Here is a 19,986-nt window from a genome sequence, read left to right as displayed (position 1 = left end):
ATTTTCTGCCTTCTTCACCATTACTCAAAACAGATCGCCAGGCACACAACGGTGCCACAGCAATCAGACGGAACGGACTATCTTTCAACTTGGGTTCGCTCCTTTTTGTCCAGCTAAGAGGCAGAAAGGCCCAGCTGGTGACCTGGCCCAGCACGGGCCACTCAGGAGTTAACCAATGGTATGATAATAACAACAGTAAATGCAGCAATGCTTTAAACTATTATAATAGCAATAGCCACTATTGTTTTTGTATTTTATTTTTTTTAACGCTTATTTATTTTTGAGAGACAGAGCACGAGAAGGAGAGGGAGACACAGAATCCGAAGCAGGCTCCAGGCTCCGAGCTGTCGGCACAGAGACCGACGCGGGACTCGAACTCACAAACTGTGAGATCGTGACCTGAACTGAAGTCAGACACTCAACTGACTAAGCCACCCGGGCGCCCCTAATAGCTGCTACTTTTTAGCGTTTACCTTGAACCCACCTCATGTTAGACACTTTACATACATCATTTCCCTTAATCTGCTCACACCTTGGGGGAGGTCCCATTATCATCCCCATTTTACAGATGAGGAAAGTAAGGTTTACAGAGCTCATGTAATTGTCCACAATTTCAAAGCTAGTAAGAGGGGGTACAGTGGGGATTTAAACTGAAAGCTCCAATCTCTTGCCCCAGACCTGTTTCTCTAGCCACCAGTAGCCCAAAAAGGGGGGCTCAACAATTCCATCCTCTTTGCACCAAATAATCTCCAGCCCAAATGAAATCTGCCCATAGAGAATCACAAGTAAAATACGCGTAATTCATGACGGTTTAATGTCAGCAGCAGCGTGAGGACCCACATACGAAACTAAACTCTCAATTCTTTTTGGTTGTGGACTGGGTGGGGTTTTTGTTACATCACAGTATGGTCCTGGTTTGTGCACCTTAGGGGGCGTGCACCTGATGGTGTGGGATGCGGGGTACCCGAAGGCAGTCTGGGGTTCACGTGCCGAGGATAAGCCGTGTGACGACCGGGCAGGCGACCATCGATGGATCGATGAGTCGGGGGTCGGCTTGCAGCAGGCGGTTTCCCATTTTAACTTCTGAACAGAATGCTCAGTAGTTGTGAGACTGGCTAGCTGCACAATCCTGGGTGCTCTTCTTGGGGGGCAGGCTCTGGTCAATGAACATTGCCAGGGGAAAGTGCGCCATCAAGGAAGCAAAATCCCCACCTTTGTGTTGCGGTTTTGGTAATCACCTCCCACAATTTCCCCACGTGAGTGTCCCTGATATTTAACGAGTAATCTGGTTGTGATGGTTGGGAAGGGAAAGCAGGGCCACTGACCTCACCCCTGCTTCCCAGGCAGCTCTGCCCTAGGGCCGGGGCTGGCCGGGGTCTCTGGAAGGCAGGAGGGAGATGCACGTAGTCTGGGAGACCCTTCATCCTCCCGCAGAGGTCAGCAGGAAGCCAGGCGGCCCCCTGGCCTCGGAGACCCACACTTTCTGCGGGTTGGTGGTGGAAGGCAAAGAAGGTTCTTTTCATCTCACACACTTCCAGGTGATTAAAGTCCCTTCGATAATTCCCAGAACATGTCCTATGACATCTATCCTTCACAACGGGATACCGTCACCCCATTCCCACTGCCTGGAATACCGTCCTCAAGCGCTCCCTCCTCCTCAGACACAGCTCAGGTCAGACCATGGCAAGTGGGGACCATCATCTCAGAACTTCTGTGGCGCTCACTAATGGTAGTATTCACTGGGAGTAAGTATTTACCTTTTGTGCTGTCTGTCACTGTTCGGGTCACAGCTGTCTGAGTGGACAGTGACTTCCCAAAGGGCAGGACATATGTCTCATTTACTTCTACATCCCGATGCTTAGCACAGGATCCTGTACACAGTAGGTGCTAGATAAATGTCTGTGGACAGGCATAATGACACCGCCATCATCGTGAGACCAGAGTGAAGAGAATGAATACTGGGGCACCCGGGTGGCTCAGCTGGTTAAGGGTCCGACTCTTGACTTCGGCTCACGTCATGATCTCACGGTTCATGAGATCTGCGCTGACGGCGTGGAGCCTGTTTGGGATTCTCTCTCTCTCTCTCTCTCTCTCTCTCTCTGTCCCTCCCCTTACTCCCTCAGACTCTCTTTCTCAAAACAAACTTTAAGAACAAATGCACCTTTAAGAGAATGAATATTAACCTGTAATGACAGCCGCAGCTTTTCAAAATTTTCTTCCAATTCTTTCTTTTCAAGCTCATGGGCAGACATCAGTTCTGGAGAGAAGAGGTCAAACAGTTAATGTGGTCTCTTGAAAAAGATCAAACAAGACCCCGACAGACTCAGGTAAATAAGGGACACTGGTATATAGCAGGCTGAAGCCTAAACAGACTTCTCCATTATTTTGAAACGACATGCAGTCCCATTTAGAAGACAGTGAAAGAAGGAGCAGGGGAATAGGACAAAGAAAGACAAAGAGGGAAAGAGCAAAGAAACAAACGAGGGAAGCAAACAGCACAGTCGTGCTCATGAACACACGTCCCCATACACGTGCGTACACACACGCACCATAAACGCACGTACGCACGAAACACACACTCACACACACACACACACACACACACACACGATTCCTACAACCTGCTTTACCACCACCCTGGCCAAGTTGGATTCTTCACGCACAGTACTCATTGATTCTCCAAGCTTTCCTGGGCCATACTCTGGAAACCACCGATCTCTAGGATTTGCTTGAGCAAAGATTCAACATTAAGAAGCTCAGACAGAAGGAAGGACTAATTGGACTGGTTCCTGTCAGACAGTATGGAACAATTCTGTCCCGTGAAAAGTGTCATTCTGGTAATAATTTGCAAGTTAGGCAGAAAGAGATGTCATGTAAGAGTTATTAAGTGAATGGATTCTATTTTCCTCCAGATGGAAAGAATCTTATTAGCTGGGTGAAGCGCATCTCATTCTGGCCACACAAGCAATTTGTTTTCATGTTAGAGCTGCAGTGAGGAAAGGTCTCATTAATCAGCCAGGAGCACATGCTCAGAACAGGAGAGCACTGGAGGCCAGCAATTATCATTCGGGCTGGCATGAGCTGCAATTAGGAAAGACTTTGTGGTTTCCATTGACCCAAATCTTTTAAGTAATGATGGCGAAAGCCTCTAAGAAATCTAGTTGTTTATAGCTGAAATTTGCATTTGGGGGGGAAAAAAGTCTGTGCTGATTTCATTGATATAAAGCCATGTGGCCTTCTGGTCTACCTGGCTCTGTCTACATGATTAGTTTTAATAGTCATTGAAAGTATCATCCTGACCATAGTAATGCATTTTTGGCTATCATTAAATACATTTACATTGCCTCCACATTTATATATAATTCAAAGGTCTTGGATATGGTGTCTAAGTGAGATTTCATCCATCACAAAAACCTACCAGGTCTATTTTTTATGAAAATACAGGAACAAAAGGCAACCCAATAGCCTTAAATAATTTTAAGGGGCGCCTGGGTGGCTCAGTCCGTTAAGCATCCCACTCTTGATTTTGGCTCAGGTCACGATCTCATGGTTCATGAGATTGGGCCCCACGTGGGGTTCCATGCTGACAGCATAGAGCCTGCTTGGGATTCTCTCTCTCCCTCTCCCCCCCACCCCTTGCTCTCTCTCTCTCTCCCTCTCTCCCTCAAAATAAATAAATATTTTTTAAAAATTAAAAAAAGTTTAAACTCTAATGTTTAACTTTCAAATTCTTAAAATTCATTAACCTATGTATTACATTTCATTGTTTTTAATACACTTTTCACAGTCAGCGGACTAGGAGAAAAAAAGGGAGGGGGGTTGAAATCGAAAAAGAAGTTGTAAATATTAATGTACACGCACGTCAAAAAAAAGGTTCCTTGGCAAAGTCAAAATCCTGGCAGTAATGAGTAAATGTTGTTACTGTTGTTACGACCCACAAAAACCTCTACGTATTGGAAGATCATTCAAGTTACAAAAATGTAGAAAGAAATCCCACCGTCTGGAACTCTGTTTAGCCCACGGGGCATACGGTGCGTGGCTATGAGGTGTGGAGACGCAGATCCACAGGGGCGCTGCTGTGGCCCTGAGCACACCACAAACGTGGGCAAGTGCACGGACCTACGGCGGCTTGCCATTTTGTGTTGAGAGGCGACGAGACAAGGTAAAGCCCAGGATTTCCAGGCGTACTTGGGAATAGTGCTTCTCAAGATTCGAGACCCCATCAGAACCATCTCAGGAGCTCTGAGCCATCGCGACGGCCAGCAGCAGCACCCCAGAGCAGCCACCGAGGAGCCCCAGCTGGGACCCGGGCTGGGCGTGAGCCCCTGGGACGGCTCCCTAGGGTTCTCGTATCCAGGCAGGGCTGAGGGGGGGCTGCTTCTGAGGAACGAAGTGGTTACCTGGATGGATCCTGGATTTCTAGCTCTTCTTGCCACAGGAAGCGACACGGAAGACGGACCGGAAGGAAAGGAAGGGAAAATGGGAAGAGGAGCACGAGGAGAAGGATGGCAGGAAAGGTTGGGCTCACACGACCCACCCCGAAGGGCCGCACATATGGCGGCCGGTAGCTACCTTGGACCTTGTGGTGGTGGTCATCCTGCAGGATCGCGATGGCTACTGTGTGGTTATTCTCCATCTCCAGGACAGCAGCCTCATGGCTGGCCGTGATGTCTTCTACCTGAAGGAGGCCACGGCTATGGTTACACACAGAGTGGGGGGGGGGGGGCAGCAGTGTCCTTGCTGCCTGGAGGACAGAGGTGGAATCCCAACTGGAAAGGTCCGTGGCCCGAAACGCCAAGGACAGGTCATTCTGCCGAGACGACGGCTATATCGGCCTTGTGCCGAGGCAGGAGAGCCAGGGTCTGGTGATGACGTGGCAGTCCCGGAATCGGGGGAGGTCACAGGGGAGTCACTGCCACAGCCCGGCTGTCCGCAGGAAGATGGCGGACAGCTGCCCGAGTCATCTCTTCACTGCCCTGGGCCTGGCTTCCGGCCCATCCCCTTCCTCCTCCCATTCCTCCCCCTTCACCAATCACTATGAGGTAATGGTGCCTAAGGAAAAGAAGAGGGTCCTCTACTGGATGCTCTGCTCTCTGTTGCCCAGTGACAGGCGGGAGCGTGAAGGCACAAGGTACGTTAAGTGAACTGACCTCTATTAACGCACCTGCTATTGGTTACTGCACTTGGCTCTCACAGCAGCATCACGAACCAGGTGTTTTTACGCCCATTTAACAGACAAGGAGACCGAGGCTTAGGGAGGTCTGAAGTGTTTTGCCAAGGGCTCGTAAACGGCAGAGCCGGCAGTCGGCGCAGGTCCGTCCGACGCCACAGGCGAAACTCTCTCCAACACACCGTGTCGCCTCCCCCAGCAAGACCGCAGCGAATGCGTCGGGATCCTGTCACCGGCACCGAGGCAGGCCGGCAGATCTGTGCGTGCTCGCTGCACCTGCTTCCCCGTAACCGTGCCCTCCAGATTACCACCTGGGCCTCCCGCCCAGGCAACGTGCAGCTGCTCGAGTTTCTCTGGCTGAAGGCCCATTTCCAGAACGTAATCACAGGCAGTGCAGCTGGTTCAGGATTTTTATTTTCACCCTTCCCGATCGCTGCAACCCAGCACTCCCCACACGTTTACTGTGTTTGTTATTGGTGTGGCTGTTGCTTTAACTTCAAATACATGGCTTTCAGGAGCGATTGCAAAAAAACCCCGCCTCTCGTCCTAGTAGCACACCAGGAGAACCTTCTTCTAAATTCTTGGTCCGTGACCCACCGGTAGAAAACACCACAGTGTGTTACATCACGCATGGGCGTGTGCACCCGCGAAACCAAAGTTCCACAAAACAGCACCTTCTCTTCCTATTTGCAATAATCTGGCTTTAACATTTCTGCCTTACTTTGTGTTCCAAAATGCCAGTTACAAACCACTAAATTCATTTCACAACCTACTGTGTCAAAACCTGGCATTTGAAAAACACTGGACCGGGAAATGGGCCCGGGTCCTAAAGCTCTTTGGTGGACCGGTGGCGAATATGTTGCTTCTAGCCAGTCATATTCAGCCACCCGCTTAGAGGGGAGTCTAGGTCCCTCATGTGTCTGCGGATAATTCACAAGCCGACCTCTGATCTGAAGGGAGGAAGGGTTCTGCACAAGAAAGGAAGCCCACTCGTGAAGTGGAGGCATTGGAGTATTTTTAGTTTTAAATGGGACCGATTCCTGTTCTGGATAAGATAATCGCATAGGAGAATTTGCCTGACTTCTCTCTCCTGCGGAAAATGAAAACTTCATCCGCTGGAAAAGAAATATCTCTGGCAAAACCAACAGTGAACTCCGCTGTGTGAGGAAAGCTGCCTTATCATAGGAAAACGGACATGGTGTGCAACGATTCTCTTTTATTTACTGGCCATTCTTGGTTAAACGATATTTTCCTTAAGGCTCAGAGCTCTGAAGCCAATCAGCACAAAGGCTGATTACCACAGTGTTTAATTGTCCAATTCCTGTTTATATGAGGTTTTTATGCATCATTGTCCAAAGCCTTTTAGTCTCTTGGAAAAATAAATCCCTGACTTTAAAAAAAAAATGGAAATATCTTTTCTTTCTGCTTTATTACTGATGTCAGTGAAGCCCATAGCACACTGTAGAAACAAGTACCCACACATTATTTGGAGTGATGTGACCCGCTTCGGTATAAAGAAAAATCTTTCATCAGACCTTGGTATGATTCAAATGTATCGGGCTCTTCCAGAAACTGCCATGGGTCGTTTCAGGAAAGAGAGATGGATGGAAGGGCTGAGTTCCAGAAGAGTCCCATGCATCCCTGGAGGGGGATGTGCCCTGACTGGCAATGCTACATTATGTGTGTGGCCAGATACATGGCCCTCTGGTCAGGTGGAAGGCAGGTCTTTGACTTAGTGGTGATAAAACACTGCCCCCAACATGTTAGGAACGGTGGAAGGGCATGATCTAACTGCTACGGCCCCTCAGAGGTGCTTTTACGAATGAATTAGTAAGTCCCTAACTCTGAAAGCCCACATGCAATGAGAGGAAAGCCCAGTAGGTCTTGAAAGAACCCAAGGAGAGCCATTGAGCCCAAATGTGGGCACAGTAATCCTTACTCTTCAGTAATTTAGGTTTCTGTGTGTCTTTATGGGTTTTGAAGAACACGAGGGAGGGGCTGCCCGCTTTTGGCATCCTCCCTCTTGTCATATTAATCCCCGTGACATTTCCCACGGCTGCTGGCTGCCTTCTGGAGCACGGGCTCATGGTCCCAAGGAGCCAGTAAGGGCTCTCAGCCTGAGAAGATGCGAAAACTTCTCAAGGCACGTGAGCAGGTTCAGCCCAGCTGAACCGAGGGAAACGCAAGCTCCTTTCACACACCGGCCGCCCAGTCAGAGGCAAAAGGCGCTAAACTAGACAGCCCACGGCACACTTGGGCTGGGTGAGGCATCCTTCTTCTCCTTTTAGAACCCCGGGGTAGGGCCCCCTTGAACCGCTGCTGGACTGCCCTCCTCCCTTCTCCAGGGAGAGGGGGCTGAGGGCTGTGCCACAGGGGCGTCTGTCATTGTGTCCATCCAACAGTCGCCGTCATGCAGAAATGCCATGTTTACTATTCTCCAGGGCTCTCTTAATGTTCCTCCCTAGGAAACGAGGAGCCCCCTCCTTCCCTTCCCTTCCATCGCTGCCACAGTGTCCTGGGCATCGACTCAGGGCAGCCTCATGTTCACGGGTGCGCCTCTGTCCCTCTGCAGCTCAGCACGTGGGCACCTGTTCACAGAAGCCCCTATCTTCCCGGTTCCACCACCCCCCCGGCGTGTGGGGGCTCTGGTGCTGGAAGAACAGAGGGCCCCCGGGGACCTCATTCTGTCTGATTAGGGAGAGTGTACTTTCCGCTGATGGGAGCTGAATGCCTGCCGAGCAGGACCAAAGAGACATAATGCAAGATGATGGACAAAGCGGCCTCTGTACGTTCTGATTAAGCGTGGGGACGCTGAGCCTGCCAGCAAGCCTATGAGGATGATTTCTTCGGGAAAGGGCGGAAGGCATGTCCTGGACACGAGACAGAGCAGGCGGAAACTCCAAAGGGCGAGCACCACTGCTCCTCAAGGAGGGCTCTGCTCCCCCTTTGTGGAGCGCAACCCATAACGCAGGTAGGAGCCAGCGGCCCCGGACTCGAGACTTCCGGGCCGGGTCAGGGAGTAAGACAGACAGCCAAAGGGTCTTGGAGCAAGGGGGTCCACGGTCACAAATCCGATCCCTGAACACCGGACTGTGTGGCGAAGTATCCTTGGGCGACAGCCACAGGCAGCCCAGAGAGGACGGCTGCAAGCTGGGCAAAGAAGGAACTACATCTGGGGCGGAAAGGGAAAAAGCACGTGTGTTTACAGTGAAAATCGGTTTTGCGTGCTTCGGGAAAGCTCTGGCAAGCTGGCTTCTGTTAATGTGCAGCTGGCCACACATAACAGAATGAGAGGTGATGTTAATGAAACACCTTTCAGTCCCACGTGAAAAGTAAAAGTCGTGCCGTGTCTTGAAGTCATAGAAGAAAGCCAAGGGGTGAGGCCATGCCCCCTGTTCGTGCCCCGAAGCAGAGACCGCAGGACAGGGCCCTGCACGTCCCAGGACACGTGCGGTGCTGGGCCCCGGGGAGCCTTCACAAACCACCCCGTGGCAGGACCCACTCAGCAATTCTGATTCAGTTCACGTGGGCCAAGGACGATGAGGTGTGTTTTGTCCCAAGTCGTCCCACGTGATTCCCATGTGTAGGCAGGGACAGTCTTTGCCCCTCCAGGTGACGGAAGGGCTGGATGTGTCCTATGGGAGACCCTGCGGTGAACTGAGAGGTCGGCCTGCCTTAACAGTGAGCTCCCGACCTGAGTAAAGCCTCTGAAAACCCCGCACGTCAAAGCTGACGCCGCCTCCCCCCTGCCCGCCGTGGGGCACGGGGGCACGAGGAGAAGGCAGATGGGCTAGCTTGATTCTGAAGGCTCCAGAAGCCCAGAGATGCCGCTACCTGTGGAGATAGCCCTGCCAAACGCAATCGTCCCTGATAAGGAAGACCCACAGAGCGCGGAGATTCCCGCACGGGTAACTGACGCGGGGAGTGGACCATCCAAATCTGTAGCACTCATACACTTGACTCTCACCCTGCCCTGAACACATGAGCGTTTTTTCTGTCCGGAAATTGGAATCACTGGACTGAGGCGCGTTTCGCCTTCTTCCTCGCCGCCTGCGTTGCTCTCTGCTGGGGAAGGGATATGCAGCAGCAGAATCGGGGACCCGAATCATTCACAGATTTAAATCACCACCCATCCCCCCCCCGCCCCCACCAGTGGAATTTCATAGGCAGGGTTTGCTCACACAGGAAGTCTAGGGACGCTATTTCCACCATAAAGCGTTCCCTTATCTTCAGAGCTGGAAGTAATCTAAATTCCTCAACACATCCTCCTACTTCTCACCCAGTATTACAGCTTCTCGGGCACTTCTGTCAGGACTTTCCTGATCTGTAACCTGAGGGAGTAAATCCACACCTCCCACATCTTGGCATCTCTCGCGGTGGCCTGCCATAATGCCTTGCGGACCGTGGCATTCGCTAAATATCCTCTGCCTAGATGAATAAATAAATGAATCACTAGCTGTTTATTCTGAAGGATCAAGGACAGAACTCAGAGCCTTCATAAGACAGAGCACTTCTTAAATACACATAGGTAGCTTATGTAACTCGTCCTCAAGTGGGAAAGTCAGGGCCTTTCTTTCTTTCCAGTAATTCCCAGCATAAAATCTCGGGGCACCTGGGTGGCTCAGTCGGTTGAGCGGCCGACTTCGGCTCAGGTCACGATCTCGCGGTCCGTGAGTTTGAGCCCCGCGTCGGGCTCTGTGCTGACAGCTCAGAGCCTGGAGCCTGTTTCGGATTCTGTGTCTCCCTCTCTCTGACCCTCCCCTGTTCATGCTCTGTCTCTCTCTGTCTCAAAAATAAATAAACGTAAAAAAAAAAAAAATTTAAAATCTCTACAAGGCTGCTATGTCCCAGCTTAGAAGCCAGGCAAGAGCACATCTCCCGGCATGTGTCTCTGCACCAGTGACACTCGAGTGAGGCCCCAGGTGGCGCCCTGCTGGTGGACGGGCCCACTAGGCTGTGGCTTGTGCTCCGTGGTTTCCATTCATCACACCCCAACACGAGCTTTTGCTCAGAGGGCTCCCTCCAAGCACCTTCTCCTGCTGGTGACCACAGATCTTCAGACCAGAAGTCTTCTAGTGGATATGGAGGAAAAGGCACCCTGCGTAAAAGTGGGAATGAGCAGCCCACACAGAGGCACAGAACTAGTTGATATCTGCACACGTTTCAGACGTATTGAGGGGCCGGGAGATCGGTAAGGCTACAGCAGGTGCAAACGTCGACTCACGGGAGCTCTGCTCTGCAAGCTTAGGAGGAAAGACGCTGGGGCTCAGTTTCTAATCTTAGCAGCAGCAGGGTAACTCTAGCTGTAAGCTATTCTGTTTCCTGATCTCAAGGTCTACAGCACCGCAAGCAGGCAGGTGTGTCCGGTTTCCACAGGCCTCTAGAAAAGGAGAATGCTAACCTGAGAAGCTGAATAAAGTGCTGTCCAAGAGGAGAGTCTAAAGGACGACAACAGTACTTATCATTACTCTGACTTGGGCCTGGTGCCTCCTGAGTTCCCAAGCCCCCGGGGACCGCCACCATCCAGGATGTTTATTTGGAAGCAGTCCGAGGAGGGCAGCCTGAATGTTCATGATCATGAACGTTCGCAATAATGGAGGGCCACTCAGCGCTCGCCCGAGATTGAAAGAGCGCTCTTCACAAATGCCAGTTTACTTTTGGGATGTCACAAGCAGACGACGTGAAATAACACACCCGTTAGAAGGTGGGCATTGGGGCATCAGAGCCTTGGGGACTTGGAAAGAAGAGCCAAGGATGGGGCTGTGCAGGTGCTCCCAGAAGCACAGCGGACCCCCGTCTCCTTGCATGAAAGGCAGTCCCGGGAGCGGGGAGGGGAGGGCAATGGCTGGGACGGGGGGCAGCACAACCCTGGGAATCCTCTCTAGTTGCTCTGGGATGCACTGCCCTCTCTGATAAGACGGCTGGGCTGAGGTTAACCAGCGGGATTCATGCCTTCATTCAGCAGGTGCGCGGAGGGCAGGCACGGTCAGGCAGACATGTACCGCTGCCTAAGCGGCCTGGAAGACAATTCTAATTTCGCGCTGGAGAGCACTCACTCTGGAGCCAGACCGGGTTCCACCCTGGCTTTTCTGTGACCAGCTCTGTGACCTCTGGGTCTCGGTTTTCTCACCCGTAAGATGGGGACGATAATGGGACCCACGTCGGAGGGCCGGTGTGAGGACTAAATGAGATAGTAGAGGTAGAGGGTTAAGAGCAGTCCCTGGAGCCTCACGAGGGCTGGACGTGCGTCTGCTTGTGATTATCGCTGCCCTCGCGGAATACGCAGATGAGAAAGAGAAGACCCGAGGAAAATTAGTATGTTCGACAGTGATAAGCGCCGAGGGAACCCTAGAGCAAGGAGGGGACACGAAGAGTGTGTAGGTGGGGGGTGGGGGTGGGAAGGGGCTGTAATTTTAGACAAGGCAAGGCCTCACTGAGAAAGCGACTGGAGGAAAATCTGGCTGAGACGGAAAGAGGGAGCCACGGAAGGTCCAGAGGGAGACTATTCCAGGCAGAGGGCACAGCAAGTGCGCCAGCGCCCGGAGCGGGGGGAGCCCGCCTGAGAAGAAGGGAGAGGGAGGCCAGGGCGGCCGGAGGAGAGGGAGAGAGAGGACGGCAGGACGAAACGAGGTCGGAGGGTGAACCGCGCAGGGAAGCTCACCTACGGAGCGGGACTTCTCGCGGGGGGCAGCGCCGGCTCCCCTCCACCTTCCACCTGCGGGTCCCAACAGCACAGCCAGAGCCCCGAGCCCGAGACACTGACCTGCTCCTGGTGCTGACACTTGATCCGCAGCAGCTGGGCGTGGTGCCCCTCCTGCAGGCGCATGGCCTCCGCCTGGAACTGCACCTGCAGCCTCTCCTCCAGGTCCCGGAGCTCCGCCCGCTGCCGCCAGCCCAGCTCGCGCACCTGCTCCTCAAACCTCCACTCCAGGTCCTCCTTCTCCTTTTGTAGTTTCTCACACTTGGCCGCGTTGAAGGCTGGTGCGGAGGGGGGGAGAATGACATCTTTGTGACAGCTGGTTCGGGGGCACCCAAAAGGATCGACCCCGAGGGTCTTTAACACCCGCCGGGCGGATCACCGAGGTCAACGTCTGCAGAGCTCCGCGGTTTGCAAAGCGCTTCGCCTCCTACCCCGCTGGATCCTTGCCCCAAACCCTGGGGGTTGAGGTCGAACCTGAGCCCCGGGGAGCTCTGGTGACTTACCCGAGGGCCTTCGGGGTGCGGAGACAGAGCTGCGGAGGCAAACCTGGGCTTTCCGACCGCAAGCCCCGGGTTCCCGCACTAGAGCCGGCTTCCTCTGAGGGTCCGTGGACCCGAGGCATCAAAACATTGGGCATTTGTTCAAAGTGCTAGGTGCACCCTCAAAATATTGGGCATTTTGCTAGGCGCACCCTGAGTGGATTAGAACCCCGAGGCGGAGGGGCTCAGGATGTCAACTTTTCACAAGGTCCCAGGCGACTCTCCTGCCCATCAAGGTTTGGGACCAGGCTGTACCTGGGGGCTGGAGACAGGACAGGACGGGAAGGGGGCGGTGGGGTGAGGGCAGGGGTGAGGGAGGACACGGATCCTGAAGGCTGTTCCCTCCAGGCCGCATTGCCCGATGGGACTATCTCAAGGCAAGATCGAGGTGGGGACAGTGACGCAGTTTCACGGACACCGTTCTTCTCCATCAGAGGGACTAACCGCTCAGAACCCCTCTGCATGGGCTGCCCCTGCAGCCGCTCTGGCTTAGCGTCTATGCCTCCCCCGGGGCTGCAGGCAGGCGTGACTGCTTCCGTTTTAAAGACGGCTGCCTCGACTACGAACGGCTTCCAAGAAGGAGAAAACACCTGGACAACCCACCATGGTCAGTTCAAGTGGAGTCGCTAACACCCAGCTCGTGCACACAGATGCCAGGGTGCACGTGCACCCCGTGTGCCTTCCACAAAGACTGGGTGCGACCGTGCTCTCCGCTCCGCGCTGCAAGCTGGGGAAACACTGCCATTTACTTTGTAACTGAGTGAGTGGGTATGTGTGCTGGTTAACTGGGAGGGTGGGTTAGGATCAGGAATATACACCCAAGGTTGGTCACACAGCATTTGAAAACGCCCGAATCAGAAGTCCCTCCCCCCCTGACAAGGCGGCTCATTCAAGGGCTTCTTTGTCGCATTTGGCTCTTAAAAAATTATTTAATTAGCATGGAGATGTTTATTTATTTGTTTTGAAACAGAGAGTGAGCACAAGTTGGGGAGGGGCAGAGAGAGAGGATCCCAAGCAGAGCCGGACGCAGGGCTTGAACTCACAAGACCACGAGATCATGACCTGAACTGGAACCGAGAGTCAGATGCTTAACCAAAGGAGCCACCCAGGTGCCCCTAGCACGGAGATGTTTCAAAACGTGTTTTCCGTGGTAAAATGAGTGGCGGTTGGCTGGAGGTCACACAGGCACATTGTCCTGGGTAAACCAGGTGTAAGAATCTGGCCAGCCCCGCAGCCTAACACCGTCCCCATGGCCTTCCTGTTCTAGTGTTTTCCCACATCCCACCATCTGATGGAGGGTTCCAGTGCGAAATCTGGAGAGGCTGTCTGCGCGATGTACCAATGTAATCAGGGTATACCAAGGGTAGGTCGGTGGGTGCCATCGTGTAAGCTGTCTCAGAGAATTTAAAAGCAATAACCGAATCAACTTTGAAAGCCTTCTCCTTTTTGTTACCTTCTACCAGCAATTCTGAAGAATGCCTGTGAAAAATAATCCTCCTCAAAAAAGTCTTTTGTTGGCCTAAGTTCTAAACAATTGCTACAATTACTGTGGAGGTTTGTTGTTTTTTTTTTTTTTTTTCATTTTGTTTTGAACGTTTATTTATTTTTGAGAGACAGAGAGGGACACAGCATGAGCAGGGGAGGGGCAGAGAGAGAGGGAGACACAGAATCCAAAGCAGGCTCCAGGCTCCGAGCTGTCAGCACAGAGCCTGACGTGGGGCTCAAACTCACGAACCGTGAGATCATGACCTGGGCTGAAGTCGGACGCTTAACTAACTGAGCCACTCAGGTGCCTCACTGTTGAGGTTTTTAAAAATAGTTTTTGTATTTAAAAAAAAATTACAGACAAAACTTGGCTGTACAGTACAAGTTATTATACATTATTATATAAATGACTTTTTCCTGCTGAACCATTTGAAGTTTATTTTAAAGTTTTAAAAAATATTTTATTTATTTTTGAGAGAGAGAGAGGGAGAGAGAGAATGAGTGGGGGAGGGGCAGAGAGAGAGAGGGAGACACAGAATCCAAAGCAGGCTCTAAGCTGCCAGCACAGAGCCTGAGGCGGGGCTTGAACCCACAAACCCTGAGATCATGACCTGAGCCGAAGTCAGACGCTCAACCGACTGAGCCACCCAGGCGCCCCTTCCTGCTGAACCATTTGAAAGTAAGACACTGACCTGCTGTCACCAACCCTGAATTCCTTAATGTATATTTCCTACAAACAGGATATTCTCCTCCATAACCACAATAGAATCACTAAAATCGGGACATCAACACAGATCTGATAGTGTTATCCAATGCTCAGACCCATTTAAATTTCACCAACTGTCCCACTAATAACCCTTTCCAGAAAAAAAGGATCTGGGTGTAAAACACGAGTTACATTTAGCTGTATGGTCTCCTTACTCTCCTTCCGTCTGGGGAACTCCTTGGTCTGTTCTGGTCTTTCAGGACCTTGACACTTTTAAAGACGAAAGGCCACTTCTGTTGTAGAATGTCTCTCCATCTGGTTTGTCTGAGGATTCCTCACTACTAGATTTGGGTCACGCGTGTTTGGCAGAAATAGCACAGAAGTGGCACTGTGTTCTTCGTGAAAATTAATAATGTGGATCATCTTTAAAACGAAATTTCTTTTTAAAGTGTTTACGTAGTGAGTCAGGGAAAGAATGCTTATTACTGATTATCACAAGGTTACGTTGCAAGTGATTCTGCAGGAGGCCGTACTCCAAATGGCCCATCTAGAGTGTCAAATATGCTAGCGATGCCCCCGAGTATTGTTGTCACATCTGCTGTGAGTATATCTTTTAGGTGAGGTTTACCTAAGGGACAGATTGCTGGGGGTGCACTGGGCTGACCATCGGGTAGGAAGACGGCCTTTGACTGCTTGCTGATAAATACGAGAATGAATAGTAGACTCAGTGCGAGGCTTTCTGGTGCCTGGCAGTGAGGTTGTGGTGGAAAAAGGTCGAGGGTTCACTGGAGGCGACGGTCCCTGAATGTGACACTAACTAACAGCCACAGGGGCTCAGCAGCAGTGGGACAATGCCTGCGCCCACAAGGTCTGGCTCCCTGGCTTTAGCAAAGCTCCAGCTTTTCCCAAAGACCCTCCAGCCAGGGAAAAGTTGTTAGGGGTCTCACTGGGGACCGTAGCTGGTGAAAAAAGCTATCAGGATCCACAGGCTAGGTAAGAGGTGCGTATATAACGACAGGTTTACCCCGGGGTGACTGGATTTTAATAGCACAGGATGAAGACCATGGAATGTGCATTTAATAAGAGTTAGTAGCTGGTAGATTGAGACAAAGTCAAACTGAGGCAAGCAGAGGGGCAATAATTTTACCTAACGCCCGGGGAGCCCCCCAGTAATGAGCCCCAGGGTGGGTGTCCGGGTGCACGAGGCCTCTCTGGAGGCTTCTCTTGTTTCTGTAATTTGGATGAACTGACTTCACGGTGGTCTTTGCCCCAGGTACCACGCACCCGTGGATGAGGTCAAATGAGGCAATGACCATACGCTGCTTGTATTTAAAGTAGGTCTACAGAGCAGGGCACACGTAGGTGATCCAAATGACCAAAAAAAATATATAAATAGATGGCCAGCACCATTCAGGATTAAATACGTGCACACCAAAGTAAAATGCAATTTTTCATCTATGAGGCTGAGAAAGGTGAAATATTTTGATAACACAGGATGGGTATGAGAAAAATGGCACCCAAAGGACCATTCGTGGGAATATAATCGATTAGCCGTTTTGGAGGGCGAACATAGCTTTCAGCTTTACATGAGAGGGACAGGAGCATTCAGGGGTGACAGCTAAAGAACACGGCATTTCTTTTTGGGGTGATAAAAGTGTTCTAAATAGACCGTGGTGACAGGTGCACAACTCTGTACCAAAACCACTGAATTATACACTTTACATGCTGAACTGTGTGGTATGAAAATTATATCTTGATAAAGTTTTTACAAAAAAAGGGAAAAAATTAAAATATAACATGGGGTGCCTGTGTTGCTCGGTCCATTAAGCATCCAACTCTTGGTTTTGGCTCAGGTCATGATCTCACAGTTCCTGGGTTCAAGCCCCGCGTCGGGCTCTGTGCTGACAGTGCAGAGTCCGCTTGGGATTCTCTCTCTCTCTCTGCCCCTCCCCTGTCTCTCTCAAAAAAAAAAAAAAAATATATATATATAATATATATTATATATATATATATATATATATATATATATATATATATATTATGGCAGGGAAAACACCTTAGAGGATAAATGTAGATGTCTTTATAGAAGGAAAGGTCATACTGTGATTTGAACACTCTTTATAACAATAATGAGGATATATGCTGGCAAAATAAAATGAAAATGAAAACCCCACCACTATGCTGTCCTATACACACATACACACATACCCGGATACATGTGGAATATAATAGAACTTCACCATTTTCACCACTTCTTAACTAGAGATAGATTGAGCATATAAAACTTAAATGAAAATAATAAGAAATGCTAATCATGTATTTTGGCCTTGATAAAGTACTACTTTCTTTGAGAAAAAGTTTATATATTATATAGTCATATCAGTATCATTAATTCCAGAAAATCAAGGCAGTAAGTTGACTCTACAGATTGTGTTGACGGAATGAAACAGATCAAAAAGTAAATAAATAAAAGGAGGGGTGCCTGAGTGGGTCCCTCGGTTAAATGTCCGGCTTTGGCTGAGGTCATGATCTCACAGTTCATGAGTTTGAGCCCCGCTCTGGGCTCCATGCTGGCACTGCAGAGCTGGCTTGGGATTCTCTCCCTCTTCCTTTCTCTCTGTGCCTCCCCCACTCGCACTTTCTCTCTCTCTCAAAAGAAATACACTTAAAAAAAATTTTTTTTTCCCGCACTTAAAAATTTTTTAAAAAGAAACAGAAGCCCCTTAGTTACGCTGGAAAAAAGAAATTAAATAGAGCATGTCTTTGAACCCAACAATTTCACAAGTGCAGAAAAGAAGTTGATCAAGGAAGATTACCACCACATGATTTGCCTTAGGAGGAAGTGTGGGCTAGTTAGATAAGTGATAAATCCGATATGCATGAACAGTGGGGTATAGGTAACCAGCAAAAAGATAAGGTAAATCGTTTTGTGCCATTACGGAAGGATATCTGCAACGTGTTGTTAAACAAACAAACAAAGGCAAGATGCAGAAATAATGTGAGAGTGTAATCCTACTTGTAATGAAACTGTATCTATATTTCCACCTCTCTTCCCTCGGGAGGTTGTGTGCTTAATCATAGGACTCACTGTCCAATATGCATTTAATAAACAGCTTTATGATGTGTTTGCGTGTTTTTTTTTTATATGTTTATTTATTTTTGACAGAGAGAGAGACAGAGCATGAGCGGGGGAGGAGCAAGAGAGAGAGGAAGACACAGATTCGGAAGCAGACTCCAGGCTCCGAGCTGTCAGCACAGAGCCCGACGCGGGGCTCGAACTCACACACCGCGAGATCATGACCTGAGCCGAAGTCGGAAGCTCAACCGACTGAGCCACCCAGGCGCCCCTGTGTTTGCATGTTTTAAGAGTTAAAAAAATGTTGAAAAAATTACTATCATAATTAACGAAAAGACGGGGTTTGAAAAGGTTATGGTATCCAGTGGTCAGAACTGACAAGACTCTGATCTTACTTGCTATTTCATTTATATATTAGTGGCAGGATGATTCACGGGCCTGGCAATCTGCCTGGGGGCTCAGAAACGATTGTTTTCATCCCAGGGCTGTCCCTGACCTGCACTGTTGCCTTAAATAAATGAGCTGTGAAGGCCTCGGTTTTGCTGTCTATAAAGTGGCAAGGTAATTTTTTTTTTTCACAGCTCCAATCCCCAAATTCCTGGTTGTTATCACATACAAGAGGTGAGACTTCTGTTCTTTCCATGCCTCCATGTTGTAAGGCCCAGGCCTGCAGAAGATAATTTACTCGGAGGAACAGCTGGGGCCCCAAGGGGGACAGCTCCAATAATGGAGTCTCTAAAGAAATAAATAGCCTCTCTCTTCTGGTAAATCTTCAAAAATGTACCTATTCGGGCATTCTGCAGACAGATGAATGCCGGCTAATTTAGCAGCCTTAGACAACATCTGGAGTCTCACTCTCCTTCCTTCCTTCTTTCTTACTATTCGTGTGGAAGCAGTTGGTACTTTATAGCGAGACGCAAACACCGTAATAATCAATCCATAGAACCTAGGAGGATAAGAAAATAATTTCAAAAATATCAGGATTTTGGTTGGCCAAGAAAATGTAACGCTTGTAATTCATGAAGCAATAGTTTGAAAGCAAAAGCAGGATTAGAGTCTGTTGTGCAACTTTAAATAATTGAACATATGTATGTAAGAATATATATAGTGGTGTGTACGTATATGCTATATTATTAAAGCTGAATTTAGCACATCCTGAGACATACATAATACACAGATACCCATCTATCAACCTATGAGCGTAACACATGAAGATATAGTGATCTCCGGGACACTGGCAGAGTAAAATTGCTGTGGAACCATTTGTAAAACGAGCATCATCTTTACCACAGTTCATAAATCCACCGAGAGGGGAAAAACTCAGTGAGGAAGATCAGTTTTTATTTTTATTTTTTTGCGAGAGAGAGAGAGAGAGCTCGAGAGCGCTCGTGCACGTGTGAGTGGGGAGGGGCAGAGAGGGAGAGAGAAAATCTTAAGCAGTCTCCACGTCCAACGTGGCGCTCAACGTGGGGCTCGATCCCATGACTGTGAGATCATGACCTGAGCGGAAATCAAGAGTCAGACGCTTAACCGACTGAGCCACGCGGCCTCCCCAAGATCAATTTTCTTTAAATAATTGCCCCGAACGTCATTGGACTCGTTACAACTTTTACTGGTTTGCCAAAGAGGGAGCAAACGTGTAGTTACAGCACTGGCTCTGTAGATCATGAGAAAAGCTTAAGGGAAAATAGGATACTGCCTTTTGCATCATAAGGAGTGCTTTCGTTAGAACAATTTGTAAAATCATCTAAATATACAGAGGCAATGCTCTATGTAAATAAGTGCTCCTATTATAATAGTCACCGAATTCATATGTTGAAGTGTTAACCCCCCAGGACCTCAGGATGTGGCCATGTTTGGAGACAGGATATTTACAGAGGTAATTCGGTTACAACGATGTCATTAGGGCTGGCGCTAATCTAATATGACTGGTGTCTTCATAGGACACAGACGCCTATGGAAAGAAGATGGTGTGACAGGGGAAGCCAAGAGGGCAGGGGCCTCAGAAGGAACCGACTCTGCCAACACCTTGATCTTGGCCTGCTAGCCCCCACAGCTGTGAGAAAATTGATCTCGGTTGTTTGAGCCACTCAGCCTACAGGCCTTGGTCACTGCCTAGGAAACTAACCTAGTCACTATCGTTACGTATAGATGGAGGGAGATCCCACAGTTACACAGAAGGTGGGGAATAATTAAACGGACATAATAACTTCCAAGGAAAAAACTGAAAAATTGCCCGTCCTCTCGCTACACAGAAAAGATGAAATTTTCAACTGCATGATCGCTTCATAGCTGTTGCACTGGTGTGGA

General features: G+C 49.7%; 1 protein-coding gene and 1 non-coding gene across 2 annotated transcripts in view; both read right to left on the bottom strand.

Annotated features, from left to right (window-relative positions):
• MTUS2 (microtubule associated scaffold protein 2) overlaps nucleotides 1-19,986 on the bottom strand; it is a 495,531-nt gene that overhangs the window by 10,688 nt on the left and 464,857 nt on the right. Inside the window, 3 exon segments of the mRNA XM_049647388.1 lie at nucleotides 2,184-2,257; nucleotides 4,573-4,678; nucleotides 11,934-12,148. Of these exon segments, the coding sequence (XP_049503345.1) occupies nucleotides 2,184-2,257; nucleotides 4,573-4,678; nucleotides 11,934-12,148 (395 nt within the window).
• On the bottom strand, nucleotides 14,463-14,547 carry TRNAR-UCG (transfer RNA arginine (anticodon UCG)). The gene has a single exon. It is a non-coding gene; the product is annotated as a tRNA-Arg (tRNA).

Source organism: Panthera uncia (assembly GCF_023721935.1).
Source record: "Panthera uncia isolate 11264 chromosome A1 unlocalized genomic scaffold, Puncia_PCG_1.0 HiC_scaffold_16, whole genome shotgun sequence".
Classification (NCBI taxonomy): Eukaryota; Metazoa; Chordata; class Mammalia; order Carnivora; family Felidae; genus Panthera; species Panthera uncia.
The sequence above is the reverse complement of the archived record's forward strand: the minus strand, read 5'-3'. Positions and strand labels throughout refer to the sequence as shown.